At 45.4% G+C, this 16,044-nt stretch overlaps 2 protein-coding genes across 5 annotated transcripts in view; one reads left to right on the plus strand and one right to left on the minus strand.

The window, feature by feature from the left end:
- Positions 1-2,118: 2,118 nt before the first annotated feature.
- dda1 (DET1 and DDB1 associated 1) lies at positions 2,119-5,145 on the plus strand. Of its 2 annotated transcripts, XM_040034940.1 has the most exons (6): positions 2,119-2,211; positions 2,292-2,483; positions 3,038-3,118; positions 3,220-3,271; positions 3,397-3,458; positions 3,877-5,145. In XM_040034940.1, the coding sequence occupies exons 2-6, from the start codon at positions 2,475-2,477 to the stop codon at positions 3,979-3,981; spliced, it is 309 nt and encodes a 102-aa protein (XP_039890874.1). In that variant the 5' UTR covers positions 2,119-2,211; positions 2,292-2,474; the 3' UTR covers positions 3,982-5,145. The 2 variants fall into 2 exon arrangements, with proteins under 2 accessions (XP_039890874.1, XP_039890873.1); XM_040034939.1 differs by having other exon boundaries at positions 2,156-2,483.
- A 1,297-nt stretch (positions 5,146-6,442) lies between these two features.
- ano8b (anoctamin 8b) overlaps positions 6,443-16,044 on the minus strand; it is a 36,113-nt gene continuing 26,511 nt past the window's right edge. For 2 of the 3 annotated variants that reach the window (XM_040034932.1, XM_040034933.1), the window contains exons 11-20: positions 15,556-15,611; positions 15,397-15,471; positions 15,173-15,307; positions 13,003-13,250; positions 12,555-12,714; positions 12,095-12,472; positions 11,041-11,232; positions 10,753-10,884; positions 9,983-10,093; positions 6,443-9,662 (exon numbers count right to left, since the gene is read on the minus strand). In XM_040034932.1, coding sequence (XP_039890866.1) covers positions 8,913-9,662; positions 9,983-10,093; positions 10,753-10,884; positions 11,041-11,232; positions 12,095-12,472; positions 12,555-12,714; positions 13,003-13,250; positions 15,173-15,307; positions 15,397-15,471; positions 15,556-15,611 — 2,237 coding nt within the window. In that variant the 3' untranslated portion in view covers positions 6,443-8,912. The remainder of the gene's footprint in view (positions 9,663-9,982; positions 10,094-10,752; positions 10,885-11,040; positions 11,233-12,094; positions 12,473-12,554; positions 12,715-13,002; positions 13,251-15,172; positions 15,308-15,396; positions 15,472-15,555; positions 15,612-16,044) is intronic. The other variant, XM_040034934.1, reaches the window with a different exon arrangement.

A 16,044-nucleotide genomic window follows, 5' to 3' on the forward strand; every position in this document is an offset into this window, starting at 1 on the left:
CAGCATGTTCTAATCGCTCTAATAGGATATTATGGTCGACAGTATCGAACGCTGCACTGAGGTCTAGCAGGACAAGCACAGAGATGAGTCCACTGTCAGAGGCCATAAGAAGATCATTTGTAACCTTCACTAAAGCTGTTTCTGTGCTGTGCTGAGCTCTGAAACCTGACTGAAACTCTTCAAATAAACCATTCCTCTGCAGATGATCTGTTAGCTGTTTGACAACTACTCTTTCAAGGATGTTTGATATAAAGGAAGGTTGGAGATTGGCCTATAATTAGCTAAGACTGCTGGGTCTAGAGATGCTTTTTGAGTAAAGGTTTAACTACAGCCAGCTTGAAGGCCTGTGGTACATAGCTGATCATTAGAGATAGGTTGATCATATTTAAGATCGAAGCATTAATTAATGGCAGGACTTTGAGCAGTTTTGTAGGAATGGGGTCTAAAAGACACGTTGATGGTTTGGAGGAAGTAATTATTGAAGTTAACTCAGAAAGATCAATTGGAGAAAAAGAGTCTGGTTTCTGAGTTTTACAGCTGGGGTGGACGAGGCTAAGCATCAGGCTTTCAAATGAATTAAAAGTCTATCTGAGTCTTTCATTAATTAATAGGCTGGTGTGAAAAATTGCTGCCACACCTCCCCCTCGGCCTGTGCTTCGAGGTTTCTGGTAGTTAGAATGACTCGGGGGTGTTGATTCATTTAAACTAACATAATCATCCTGCTGCCACCAGGTTTCTGTAAGGCAGAGTAAATCAATTTTTTGATCAATTATTAAATCATGTACTAACAGAGACTTGGAGGAGAGAGACCTAATATTTAATAATCCACATTTCACTGTTTTACTCTTTGGTTCAGATGTGGATACTGTATTGTTCTTTCTTTGTGATTGTTTATGTTTAAGTTGTTTGTTGCTGGTTTTTAGTTTGTTTTTTGTCTGTTTGGAAGCTGACACAGTCTCTATGGAGATGGGTTTTTGGGGGGGTAGCAGGAGGAGAGAAGCTGCAGAGAGGCGTGTAAGACTGCAACTCTGCTTCCTGGTCCCAACTCTGGAAAGTCATATTTTGGGGGGTTTAATAAATTTGTCCATATTTCTAGAAATGAGAGCTGCTCCATCCAAAGTGGGATGGATGCCGTCTCTCCTAACAAGACCAGGTTTCCTCCTTTAAAGTCTATGATGTTACGCAAGAGCACTGTTTAAAATAAAGAGCACAATACTGTGACTCTTCAACTGTGCTTCTTAAGCCCCTACCATCATGTGATTTAAATCTCATCTCCTGGACAAAGTAAATACTCCTGCCCTCTTTACTCATGTGGATTCCTGTTTGATTGAATCCATTCTGACTTTCTCTTTTGTGTGCAGGTACAAGTCACTGAACCTAAGAAGCAGACTAAGAGACTGCGAGTATAGTCAGAGTGTGCAGCAAAATGGCCTTCGTCACCTGTATAAGGCTAGAAGGCCCAGTTTATTCTGGCTGATCCTAACAACACCTTATTAGAAGAGTCTGGGTGTAGACACAGTATACTGACATGCAGTCTTTAAAATAATTCATTATATTCTTAATGTTAATGTTGCTCAGTCCTGTATATTTATTATCTGTTTATTGCATTTGCTTGACTGTTGTGTGATTTTGTATGACAAGAATAAATATATTGTGGACCTTTGATTTCAGTGATTGCTGTGCACCCATCATAAATTAGATATTTCTTATGATACAAAGAACAATTCTCCGCTACACTCAGATCTGAAAGGATTTAAAATACCAAAAACACCTCCTAAATGACTTTGTGTTATGAAAACCCTTTTTTATCCCTAGTTTTCAATTTCTCACCTTTCAATCTGAAGTTTTCAACTTGGTGTAAACTTACAACAAAAGTCAAAAGAATTAAATAGTCCTTCAGTTTCCCGAAGCCTTTACTGCAGACACTAATAAACATTGGCGCGTGCAGGAGATACGTGCGCCCACATGATGACATCAATCTTGGACTCTAGCTCGGATCAATAGTGGCTGATGGTTTTCATAATGAAACTCAATGAGAGAGAGCAGATTGCCTGGTCAATGGTTTAGGGAGGGGCTAAATTGTGTTGTTTTTAACAATTGGTTGTCCGGTCAAGCTACTACCAGGTGGGGGTAAGAATAAGCCAATAGGCGCTACTTGGGGCGTGGCCTAGAAAAGCGTCGGTGCCATCATGCTAGCTGAAGAAGTCCTGTGTAAGTAGCTCTGCGAACTCGTGTACGGAGCGTTTTGGTGTCTTGGCTTTTTTATGCGCGTAGTGTCATTTTTTCCACAGTCACTGGGAAGTAAAATGGAAACAGCAACTTGTGTTTGAGGACGGTGATTTTTGCTTTCGAAAAGGACGCAGGACAGCGGTCTCGGTTTCCTAGCCTGTAAGCTAGCGCGGCCATCACGACCAGAACAACACACACCAAGTCCACAAGTCGGCGTTTGGCAGTTGGACGTTTCTGCCACCATCATGGAGAAGGTAGTTCGCATACCCCATGTTTATTACTGTGGTTTAAGCTGTATAGCTGGTGTTATAAGGCATACAGTTATTGTAAGCCAGCTAACTGATTCTACCGGCTAGCTGCTAGCCACACCTGCTCCTCCTGTTGGTATTCAAGGCCAAGCCGGCATCGATTTGTGCTCTGAGCTGCTCAGCTCTGTCCTGCCCATTTGAAACCTCTTGATGGACACTGTGCGATATTGCATCCACTTTGAAGGTTAATGGCGACGTCGAAGGGCGGCAGGTTTGTTGTCGTGAAAGATGAGGTAACGCCCTGAATGCTGTATCCAGTCATCTGCAGGGACCTGTCACCTGCTCAGCAGCATCTGCATTAAGAGGAGCACACCTACACTCATGTCGGTGGTGATGATTTACACTGTTGCTGTCAGCCGACACGAGTAAACTACAGCAGTCTGACTGCTGAAAGTCAGATGATTTCAGACTTGCGATCTTTGGATGTATGAAGTTGAAGATGAAAGACAAATGAAATGAGAGCTGCAGAGTCTAACGGTCACCTCACCTTCTTTCCACAGGCTGATTTCTTGAAAGGACTTCCTGTCTACAACAAGAGCAACTTCAGCAGGTTTCATGCAGATTCAGTTTGTAAAGCATCTGTAAGTAGCCTTTAAAATCACTTGATGCAGTTTTTTAAAGGTTTGTTCATGTCTAGAAGGCACAGCTCTAATTCACAGCCTCTTTCTGATCTCTCGTATAGAACCGCAGGCCCTCCGTGTACCTACCAACACGCGAATACCCCTCTGAACAGAGTAAGTACAGTTGAAACTGTAAAACTGCTGTGGTGATGTTTTCAAATGCTTACTAACCGTGGCTAAACTAGCACCCTATGTAATGTGTTTTGTATGTAAAACATCTTGCCTGTGTTTGTTTACAGTCATTGTTACAGAAAAAACCAACATTCTCCTGCGTTACCTCCACCAGCAGTGGGACAAAAAGGTGAGCATGTGCAGTTCTTTCATTTCTCTCATTTGGCAGAGACCACATCCTCAACTAGGGTTAGGGCTAAGAGTTGACAGTATTTCTTGAAAGAGAATGGCAGATGAAATAAAGATTTAGATTTTAAACTGCAGTTTGGGGAAGGCCTCAGTAAAGAGTGGCAACAGGTACTAATGCAAGAACCTCAATAAATGCTGTGTATAATGTAGGAAGGGAAATATATTGATGGAATTGGCAGGGCCGAGTATGAGCTGCGGTCCCACTCCTGAAATTCAAAAGTCTTTGTAAGGAGTCTTTATTAGGTCTCAAATAATCACATGCTATGAAGCAACTGTTCATCTGTGCTTCTGTCACTGACGTGTTGAAAGAGAGCGAGGCTGTGATTTTGCTGATTCCTGTGTAATCCTGTGTCAAACAGAATGCAGCAAAGAAAAGGGAACAGGAACAAGCTGAGGGTGACAGCCCGGCGCCCCCGAGGAAGATCGCCAGGACAGATAGCCAAGAGATGAACGAGGACTCATAAGTGCGCGTCCGATTTTGTGTGTGTGTGTGTGTGGGTGGGTATACATGTGTGTTTGCATCAATAGGGTATAGCCAATATAAGCAAAACCATAGGATAATCCCTCCTGCATGCAGACTTCCTGGTTTTTCCTGGACTAGAGCAGGATGTCTTTCCTGGCATGAAGTTAAGTCACTCCAGAGAGAATTGCGGGAAATTCCCACTCACAAAGCCGCCATTTACAGTGTACGAAAATAACGTTGGTAGAAATGATCTCAAGTCGTGGAGGCGAAATCATTACTGGTGTTTTGATTGTGTTGGCTCTTCCCCATGTGGGCCAGTACACATGTATATGTTTGTGTGCATGCTGAGCTGTGAGTGCGGACTGCGAGTGGATGGTAGGATTAAGATGAGACGGACTGGACAGAAAATGTCAGACACTACTCTTAAAAATGTAACTGGTACAAGACTCGTGTAGCCTCTCTGTCATCCGGACAGTCTGTTCTGATTTGTGAGTATTTTGTTACTGTTTTAATTTTATTTTATGATGTTTTTGTTGTTGTTTGTAAATGGCAATGAGCTTCCTGCCAGCCACAGTGCCCACCATCTCAGTTTCACTGCCCACTCTGCAACCACACGGGGGCATTGCGACTTCTTTTCCACACTGTTTGAATCGACAGAACCAAGAATGCACTGTGAAGAACAGCACAAAGTAGAAGCGACTCTTCCGGACCCCCACCTTTTTAAACGTGTGGCTTCTTTTGTTTGTTTTATGGTGAATATATTAATATCTGTGTTCTATCCTGGGACTCGTGCTTGTAGGATTAATGTTGTGTCGGCGTGGCTGAGAAGCAGCGTCACGTCTAGCACCTCCCTCTGGCTGATCGAGGCGAGTAAGAAGGGGATTCTCTCTCTCTAAGTTTTAGCAGATCTTTCACCGAAAGATGTGAAGAAAAAGAAAGAGCTGTTACGTCTTAATAGGAAAATACAGAAATGTGAGATTTCATTTTTAGTCGCGCAACTTTGGCAACAGCACAGACACTAAAGAGAAATGTCTATAGCAATGTGTGGGAAAGGGAAAAGAATGCATAACGTGTGTAAATAATTACAGTAGCTTATCCGATTTAGTATCTGTGTGTCTGCCTTTTTGTAAAAGACTACAGAATAAAGTAGAGAAGAGCCCCAGTGTCCAGTGGATGTTATCTTGCCTTGCATGTTACTGTTTCAGTGGCTGGATGTTATAATCCTGGACCAGAAATAAAGTGTTTGGGAGGGGGGGGTTATTTTTGTGTGGAAGGTATTAGCCGAGAGGCCTTAAGACTCGGATCCAGCTCAGGGCCCGGGTCAGCGTTACTGCTCGTCTCATCTTTGGGACAGCTCCGGATGGTTTTTATTTTATTTTTCTCCCTTCTCGATGGAGAGCTGGCTGCTGTGAGCAGTATATTAGAGTATTATACTTTCAGCCATAGAATGCACAATAAGCATGCACAGCAAAGTGCAGCTGCCATCCTGCCTTGTTCCTTGTATGAGATTCAGTTTGTATTGGTGTCCATGCACCCAAAAAAAAAAAAAAAGGCTTTTCTTTTTCTGTCCTTTAAAAAAATCGTTCTTATCACTCCCCGGCTGAGTCACGACGTAACCTCCTCTCTTTCCTGTTTTGTGGGTCGACGGTGCAGTCAGTCATCTTCATATCTACACTGTAAATACCCCGTCTTGTTATTTCAAGTATAAAAACCTCATTATGCTTCTGCTCAGACTGTTCTACACCACCCGAAGCCTTGCCCCACATGTGTTAGATCAGATGTTCTTTTTAGCTTTGCTGAAATAAAACTGGATTAAAACACTTTTGGTTTATGTGGTACTTCAAAAAATGTAAAGAAGCGGTTCACAACACATGGGATGCATTTGAAATAGTTTTATTAACTATTTGTCAGGTCTTACAAAAATATGACAAAATAAATTAAAAGAAATAAATAATCCCATTTCCCAGTATTTTTCTTTAAAAGATCTTTTTTGTACAGTGGTACATTGGAAGAGCGTATGATGTTGTGTAAGTGAGGCTTCCATGAAAATGTCTCGTCTTTGAGGTTCGGGTCGGGCTGTAATGTAGCTGCGGTGAGTCTCGCCTGTTCACATCCACTCTGAAACACAAACATTAATACGTCCATTCAGTCCTTTCCTGCTTATTCCAAATGAGACAGACGATGTCCGAACTTTTCAAAGAAGCTGTTCTGATAAAGAGTCCGAGCTTGTGTCCTGATGCAGGCGATGCCTGCGCCGTGACGCTGCCGTTCCTCCAAACGTTACAGATCTCCGTCGCAGAACATGTTTCACTGCAAAAACGAAAAAAGTAACAAGCCGATGTCTGTTGTGATGCTCTTCAGCTTTACCTGAATAAGGTGGGAAAGCACACATGGAAGTGACCTCGCTCGGCATCGGCGGATCTATTCAGCGCACCAGTTCTGCTTCTCTATGGGACTTTTTCAAACGATGGACTCTTACGCACCATGAAGCCACTTATCCCTGAAATCCTGATGCTGCAAGAATATCAAGGGTTTTTAATGAGACTGTGCTCAGCTACGTCGTCACCGTCTCGCTCTGCTGCTCTTAAGATCACACGCTGATGATGTCACGTTTCTCTTAGCCTCGGCCTTCTCCGTTTACATTTATAATGAACAGTACCTTCCAAATATTCCTAAAAATGATAACATGACTGCACAGACTATTTCGGTATTGCATTTAATGTCAGTAAGAACTTTTTGCCTCCCGGAAAGAACATTTTTCGTCTCTTCTGCAGGCGTGTGAGCGAAAAATGGACCAGACTTCTAAAACTAACACATTAAAGCTGTAACAGAATACAAAAACCTGTTAAGCCGATGCAGGTCGGGGCAGGTTCTCAACATTAAATAGGAAACAGGCGGTCTGAGAGAGCTGACACTAAAACATAAAGGGAAAGAAAATGCATAGAGTGGATGAGGATGATGCGCTGGAGTTGGGGTTTGAGGTTGGGTTAGTGTCGAGCTTTAGTACTACACGTCAACTTCAACGCTGTGTTATTGCCCAAATCCTCGCCGGAGGTGAACGTGTGGAAATGCATAGTTAATGTTTCCGTATCTCGGCAGTGCGGCGGCCTCTGAGTCCTCTCTCAGTGTCTCATATCATCATAAACTTGTCAGACTGCTTTAATTTTGCTGCCTGTGGTGACTAAATAACCAGCGCCACCTTCTGGAGACCCCGCAGAAGTGAAATACCAGCTAAGGGTAGATGCTGGGCTCATTGAAAATACATGGATCATGCAAACAATATGCAAAGTACAGTACTGTGAAAAAGTTTTAGGCACTCTGAGATGTTTGCATGTTTTTGTAAATCACATGATGCCATCCTGCTTTTTGAAAAATGACGATGACCTAAAATGTATCTTCAGTGAGAAAAGGGAGTCCTGCAACGCATGCATTGGTCCCTGCAGAAGCTCTGTGGTGACGTCATCAAGTGAGCCAGTAAATGCATGAAGAGAGACACAGCCCGACTCCAGAGAAGGATTCTGGGTAAGATCTCATAATGACTGAGCGACTGTGTAGTCAAATGAAGCTCCCACTAATGTAGGGTTTTTCTATTTACCGAACTCCTGTCAGGTAAACTGACATCTTTCAAAGTATTCTCACATATTTTAGTGCCTAAAACCTTTATAGAGTACTGTACGTCTTGGGTTAACAGTATAATCTGAAAAGTTCTGCACTGGTTAAAAAAAAGGGAATTTCCATCCTCTGCCAATAAAAACAGCTGTTCAAGAAGAAAAGAAAACGTGAATATTTTGAAAGCTCGTTGCTGCCGACTGCATGCACCATGTGAAAGGGGGAAATGAACAGAAATGCATTTTTTGCATAATGATGAGGCAGGCTGGTGTGGGCCCTCTGTGCCGAGGTGGTTTCTATGCAGGGCGTCAGGCTTTAGTGCAAATGTTACTTCTTTAACTCTGTGCTCGTTTGCCAAGTCTAGCTGGAGTTTGTGGCATGAGGCACCATCTGTGTTTACAAGGCGCTCTACGGACTCGGATGGAGAACAGCATGCAACGGGTATCTCTGCTCCTTTTCCTCAAAAACCGCTCGCTCTTCCAAAATACTGTGATTTTTACGACTTACTAAGCTCGCCGCTTTCTATTGGAGCAAACCGGGTTCTGCAAAGCTCAGACCTCACCTCTGCTTTGAAAATAAAGCTGGTGATACATCAGGGGCGACTGTTAAGGAGGGGCTTATGCGATGATTGACACTTAATAAAAAAACAAAAACACTGACTCATATTGCTTTTCCACTCTTCAGCTTCAGCACGAAAGCGAAGGGCCCAACAACTCGTCGCAGTTTGAAAATGAGACCGATTTCTAACGATCGCTTGTGTGGTGACAGCTAAAAAACACTCAGGAATTATCTGATGTACAATCTCTAATCCGTTCGTACCGCCATGTAAGCTTTTTTTCCCCTTAAACTCCTCCCCTCCACGACAGACTGTTGGTGTGAAGCCACCGAGATGTTTACAATTTCTGACAAGAAGAAATCAGGAAACAAAGCTCTGCTTTAAAGGCGTAAAAATATTAGAAACGCAGCTCATGCATTTCTTTATGTATTGCAGACAAGGAAGAATTTGAATATTTGTGTGTGTGTGTGTGTGTGTGTGTGTGTGTGTGTGTGTGTGTGTGTGTGTGTGTGTGTGTGTGTGGTCATGATAGAAGGGCTTTCGTCTTTCTTACAAAGCCTGTTTTTTTTGTTTCTTTCTCTATTTTATTTTTTTTGTCTCGCAGCAGAAAAAGCAAACCAGAACGAGTCTCGCCTCATCAGCTTCTGCTCTCCTGCACCGGCCTGTGACAGCACAGAGGGCAGGTCAGGCCTTCCTCACAGTAAACACGTCACCTGTTCAGGTGAGATGGAACCAAAGACAAGTTGCGCTTTTTTTGTCGTCGTTTTCTAGATTTTAAAACCAGCCGCGTCCAAGTCTGACGAATGTCCGTTCTCTGCGCCTTCCCCTCCGGGTGAGGGGATCTCGTCCGGAACGCCATTCAAGTCAGACCGGGAAGGCTGTCTTTCCGTCGTCAGCGATGATGACCCCTCTCCTGACCTGGGCAGCGGAGCTCCGTTCGTGGAAGTCCCTCCCTCGGATTTCCCAAAGTTAAACAATTTCCCGGGGTTGAAGGCTTTATTGGGTGACTGAGAACGCTCCTGAGAGCTGCTACCTGATAATGACGATGATGACGGCGCCGCTGTCGCCGTGGCGCTGGCAGATGTGGTGCCGGCGGCCGCAGAAGCCGCGGCACCTTCCCTCTTATTCTCAGGCGACTTGAGGAATTTGAAGCTCAAGAAGCCGGGCAGTTTTGGCTCGCTGCCCGTGGGTGACTGTGGGGAGCGGGCGCCACCCGAGGAGAACTTGCTCTGCAGCGGGATGATCTGCTTCAGCTTCATCACATTATTATTGGCCAACAGGGAGCTGGGCCTCTTGGGCTTGTCCGACCCGCCGCTCCCTCCTCCGCCTCCACCCCCAGAACGTGATTTGCTGCCGTGACCTTTGTCGTGGTGGTGATCCCCCGAAACGTCGCCTTTGCTGTCGTCCCGCTCCCTCTCCCTGCGAGCCATGTGCTCTGCCTGCCTTTGCCTCTCCTCCTCCTCCCTCTTCCTCCTCTGCAGCTGCTGGTAATGCTGCTGCGCCTGCCGCTCGTGCTTCTGCAGAGGAAGGGAAACGTTCTCACAATGCATTCATAAAGAATCAGCAGTAGTCAACTACTACACTACCGCAGCGCGACTTGTCTAAAAGCCCTTACTGCAGTCAGAATCTTGCATTAGTGCTCCCGGGGCAGCTACAAGCTAATCTCTTTTCCTGTGTTGTGCAGCACAGCTGACAACCTTTACAGTAACAGTCATTTTGCTACAATATCAAAGCAACTTTAGTCATTTATTTCCAAAAAGAAACAACTGCAGTGCTGTAGCATCATAAGGTTAATGAGGGAGACTTTAAAGGGCTTCTTCGAACTCCCTGAAGTCACCTTAAAGGCCTCCCTGCGCTGGTAATCCAGCTTAGCCATCTCCTCTTTGACCCACGTAGGAATGTCGGGAATAGCCACATGGATGATGTATTTCAACAGGATGGCAAAGTGCTGCAAACAGACAGAGAGGTGGAAAACAAGGAAGGTGAAGTCAAACAATTATAAAGTAATTCACATACAGTAAATAGGACACAGTGCCTCAAACGCCCTCTTTAAGCAACTTGTCACTTGAGGTCATTCTTGCAACATTTGGGCTCAAACTTCTTTATCAGGCCAGCACAGAGCTGCAGGCTGTCGACCCCTCTGGATGCAGACGGCCGGCACAGTGAAGCACAGCCTGTTTCTAAATATGTGACAAGCTGTAGCAGCAGCGTTGTGCACAGACGGTTTCAGTTCCTTTGTTCACGTGTTTGGTGAGTTAAAACTGGTTTGATGTCATCGCTTTGAACAGCACGGGTTGACACTTGCTCAGCGAGTAACGATTATCTCACCACGAAAACTATAAAATGCGTAGTTAGAAAATAACAGCATGTGTCATGACTGGCCGCCAATCTCATCTTCTCATTAGTAAACTATTTCCTGGGCTTCTACTTCATTACGTGTCATGAAAGTGAAATCTGTGTTAAACAGTTTACCGACCGATGAAGTGGTTTGAGTAAATGTTCTGTTAAATGTCCGTCCCAGTCTTTACAGGTAGGACAACTGTGTGACGGGAAAAGACTGAAAGAGCGCCGCTGTGTTTCAGACTGAGCAGGAAGTAGCTGCGGTACCTCGAGGATGACGATGGAGATGATGGCCATCTCAGGGCTGAGCCATGGAAAGAGACGCTGTAGCTGACCACACTGACCAATCAGGTAGCAGTTCACTATGATGGCAATCAGGCCCATGGCTTCCATCGCAGTCTGTGAACGGGAAAATAAAAGGTTTCCATTTTTTTCTGACTTTGTGCTTTGCTCTTAAATCAAGTTCAGCCAGACTCTGATTACTGATGAACTTGATTAGATTAATGCCGTTTGTGTGTTAATCAGCTCCCCATGTTCACACAGTGCATTTCTTACCTGCCACTGGCCGATGCTCTCCACTCGGACTCCAAAGGGCCTCTGCAGGCCGGTGCAGAGCTTAAAGGCATCACTGCGGATCTCAATGATGTTGTTGATGAGAGCGCACATGGCAGCCAGAGGAAAGGCAGAGGAGAAGAGCACCACGTAGCCAAACTGGACAAACATCTCCTGGTAGTCTTGGAAAGTGTCCTAAGAAGGACAAAGTGGAGCAATAAGCCAAATGCAGTCTGTGCAGTACCTGACTACATGGCTGCCGCGGACGACGCTGCATTTTCTGTGGACTAAACTCATTTGTAGATGAGATATAATAAGATATGGCAGTCATACAAGCATTTATAAGGTCTGTAGGATTCATGTTGTAGTTCTAGGATTCAAAGCGTGATCAGTTTTTAAAGAGAATAACAGAGAACGAGTCGTTCTGCCTGTAAACACCAGATGTTTAGAATGAACTGTGATGAAACTCTGTAGGCAGGTGGAGTCGGCTCATGTTAACGACCCGGGAAACTTTGGCTTACATCCACCGAGGTCTGCGGGGATGAGTATCACACAGTCAACATCTGGTACTTATAAAGTACCGATTTTATAAGGTTCAAAATATCACATCACATTTGACTTGATTGATCTGAACCTCAGTGATAATAATGCTGCACTGCGCATGTAAAACTATGCGGGCATATAGTGATTGTAAATATCACGTTACTCAGTCACCTCTGATCACTTCTTCAAATGAGGTCAAACTTTCAAGAAAATCTCTGATCTTTAAAACGATACTAAATATCACACTACAGTTTGGGTCCAAATATGTCACATTTGACCTCTGACCTCACTTGCATTTCCCTTCTGTCAGTAGTCTAAGGAGCTTGGAAAGAAAAGCGTCTCATCTGAGAAGCTTCTTCAGTTCTAAATGGGACTGGTGGAGAATCTCAGATTTAAGCCCTGTGGGAGTGTCCCAAAGAGTGCCATGGACCCCCTATTGATCCTCTACCCAATCACAATCAGCCAAGGTGTCAGTTGAGCCGTACGTGCAGGGTGAGTACATATGTGCACTTACTGAGTACGTCTGCATGCAGCTCTCCATCTCCGCCTGAGTGAGCGTGGTGCTCTCTCTCTCCTCGGGGGGATCCATCCACGATTCCCTTTTCGTTTTCGGCTCGACCCTCTCGGCGCTTCGGCCTCTTCTTCTGTGACGCAGCGACGCGCTGCTCTCAGATCCAGAAGGCAGCGGGCTGGCGGCGGAGGCGGCAGCATCAGCGGCCTCGGCCCTGCCCCCGCTCGAGTCCTTCACATCATGAATTCCGTTGTCGTCGTCGTCGTCGCACATTTCGAACACCGAGGCCGGGTCCATTCCCTTTTCCACCATGGTGGGGCTTCCCTCCTCCAGAAAGCTGCTGTCCACAGGGGGCCCACTGCACGCCGCCTTTCTGTCCACCTTAACCACGACATCGCTGATCAGTTACATGATTCAACCTCTAAAGCGTGAACGTACTAACGCAGGTCACGCGGCACTGTACCTTCTCTATGAAGCTCACTTTCCTCAGCTTCAAGCCGCAGTCGATCAAACTTTCCTCCTCCGTCTCTCCTTCGCTGAACCTCCCGCTGTCAGCCTCGTCCTTCTCAGCTCCCTCCTCCTCATCAGGCACTCCACATCCTCCGTTCAGACACTTCTTTTCCCTGAGAGCAGGTGAAGAGACAGATAAACGTCAGAGTAACTGTGTGCCAACCTGTTCTGGCGGTCTGTGCACTCGGTGTCTGATAGCTATGAATCATAACTGCATGCGGTGCGTGAACAATAGCGGAGGACGATAAAGTGTCGTTCTGTCTGCACCCGAGCGGCTCTGCTTGTAGTGACTAACGCAGTAAGTGTTGGTGTGAATGACAGCTAAACACATGAACGTCACGGATCTTTCAGCACACGCTTTCTTTACTGCATCATCTTTACTGAACGGCTCAGAGCACCACCTTCTTTCTGGCTGCCCCACTCCAGGCCTGGTGCCCCTCAGTCCGGGTCCTGGCATGGTCTGGTCAGTGGGAGACGCCATGGCTTTTCCAGCTGCCAGCCGGGCGTATTTCAGCAGCACTGAGAGCAGCAGGTCCCACACGGCTCGCAGCGTAAGCTCTCCCAGCTTGTGACGCTCATACAGGTAAGGCTGCAGCACCTCCTTAACGTTTTGAAGGAACTGGCGTATGATGAGTAGAGTGGCCAGCATCTGACAAACACAAGGCAGAGAAACAGCTGCAGCACCCACAGATCACAGCGCACTGATTGGAGCATTTAAAAGAAACAAGACAGGATAGATGACAGTGGACAGAGCGCAGGAGGAGCAGCGAGAGAGGACTTAATAAAATAAGGTGAAAACATTTCAAATAAAGAGACATGTATGCAGACTGTGCTCAAGGCAAGCTCCGCCCGAATGGTTCCCTATTCCAAGCAGTAGGAGGGACCCTGTAATCGGGGGTCCTGAGGTGTTAGGCAGCAATCGCTGTGTCACATTCGAACTCTAAAAAGCACAGCAGCCTCTCACCTACAGACCTCGCTGCACACGGCAGACACGAACGAACCAACTAAACTGCTCCACCAAGCCGAGACACAAAGCGACGCACAATAATTACACCTCCGCCCCGTGACAGGCTCGAGTGAAAAGTTCATCAGTCTTGAAACTAAAGTTTCTTTAGACGCAGCAGTCAAGACGTGCGACGGGCTTATTTGTGGACAGCTGACTAGAAACCTCAAAGTTGTCATGTTTTCCCGGCTCTGTCACGGACGCTTCATGCAACAGGAGACGCTGCGGCACCCACGGCCCGGTCCCTCGTCCAAATACTTTGACCTGTGGGCGAACGGGAGGCGTCCAGAACAGGAACTGACGGGAAGCAGAACGGCTACAAATAAAATCTCATGCGTGAGTCCAACACAGACACAGTTCTTTGTTTCTGAAAAAGTAATCTGGAAGAAGACATGTAAATTATGCGTGAGAATAAATACAGAGATTAAGATTAAACGGGTAACTGAACACAACTATACTCTTATCATTTTGGGATTCATTACCATTTTTTAATAAACCTTCATTTAGGTTCGATGTGAACGTGTCTCTGTGCACAAAGTATTTATTTAGCTTTACAAAATAAAGTTGCTTAAGAGTTTAATCTGGTTAAACTCAGTGATCTCCTGGTTTCTACGACAAAAAACGTTTCTTTGTTTCTCTGATCTTGTCAATAAGCACAGAAAAAGAAACCGAGTTGCATCAAACCATAATTGAGCTTTAACAGTCAAAGCCAAGAGTTTAATATGTCTTCAATCATATAATACACACACGCAGAGGTTAGACAGCGACTGCATCACCACAAAGCTCACGATCCATTGTTGCCTTTAATCTGAAAGCAGCTCCTTCAGGTCAAACACTGATGCACAACACGCTGCGCAGAAGATGCTACAGCACAGAAACAGAGAGCATACAGGACATAATCAATAATGGACAGCACAGGGACTGAGAGACGGAGACGCTGCTCTCTGATTGCTAACATATCTCAGACACATAACAGCTGACGTCTCTCTCATCAACTGGAAACAAGAAAAGTCTCACGTGTTTTAAATGATTTTAGCCTTTCATGGTAGTTCCAGTAAATCAGAAAGCTTTACCGACATGTGGAGAGCCTGAGCTGTGCTGGTGTAAACTGGGAAAACTGGGAAGTCAGCTGACATCGAGAGTCCGAAAGGTGGAGCAGATGGTGAGAAGCTGAGGGACAAGATGACTCACAGAGGGAAAAAAGCCCAAGAAAGAAATCCACAATTCCCATCACAAGGAATACCAGGAAGACCGATCTTCAGATGAAAGGACCCAATAGAAGAAGTATGAAGAGGCGCGTTTTGAGAGTTGATGTCATTGAATATAAAGTTGGTTTTAGATAATCAGACATTATCTGCTGACAGCTACAAAGTCCCAAGTCTCCCAAATACAGAGATGTAATGAAAACAGCCCTGCAGCCATTTAACAGCGTGGAGGTTTGGAGCTCCAGCACACGTTCTTTCCAAGCACACCTGCTCACCGATTGGCACCGAGCTGGCATGCAAAGGCATAACGGAGGTGGTCAGAAACAGACCTCTGACCTTCCCTACGCGTAACAGGGATCGTACTTTGTTCCCGAGCAAAGCCCTGAAGAACCAGGGAACAGAGACCACCAGCATCTTCATCTTCAGGGAGACGTGAGGCAGCACATTGACCCGGACCTGCCGCTGCAGACTCCTGATCAGAGACAACACCAGCAGCATCTTCCACAAACGGACAAACGCACGGATGTGCGGATTAATGACGACGTCGACGAGTGAGTGCGAGTGTCTGAGCGGCGGAAACGTCTCACCTCTTTCAGGCGCTCCATGTCTTTGAGGTAGAATCCGATGTAAAAAAGGCTGAGATAGGAATTTACAAACTGAAACTGCAAGAGACAGAAAGGCCAGGTGTGATTAAACAGGAAGAGGAATTAGCTCCACCCAATCCCAAAGCAAAGGACGACACTTACAAGAACCATTTTGATGATGAGATTTTTCTCATAGGCACTCTGGAGTCTATAGTTTTCTGTGGAAACACAACATCAGCGTAACACACCTGGCGAGCCATTAAAAACATGCAGCACAGTAAAAGCTTCAATCATTGACTGCTTAATTAGTAACTAATGAACCGTAGAGCTTCACCCCTTTATTTGAGCACTCAAAGCACTTCTACACACACACACACTCACACACTCTCACACACACACACTCACACACACACACACACACACACACTCACACACACACACACACGCACATGGACGCATCGAGTCCAGACCACAGGAACCTTCTGATTCGTGCGACCTGCTCGACCTCTCGAGCCACAGCCAGCTCAGCGCTCAAAAGGAATTGCCAGCGATCCATAACTAATATTAATAACTAATATTAGTTATTAATATTAGTTATTAATAACTAATATTAATAACTAATATTAAGGACGCGACTTTCAGGAGATCATC

Source organism: Simochromis diagramma, unplaced genomic scaffold (genome assembly GCF_900408965.1).
Source record: "Simochromis diagramma unplaced genomic scaffold, fSimDia1.1 OVJJ01000816.1, whole genome shotgun sequence".
Lineage (NCBI taxonomy): Eukaryota > Metazoa > Chordata > Actinopteri > Cichliformes > Cichlidae > Simochromis > Simochromis diagramma.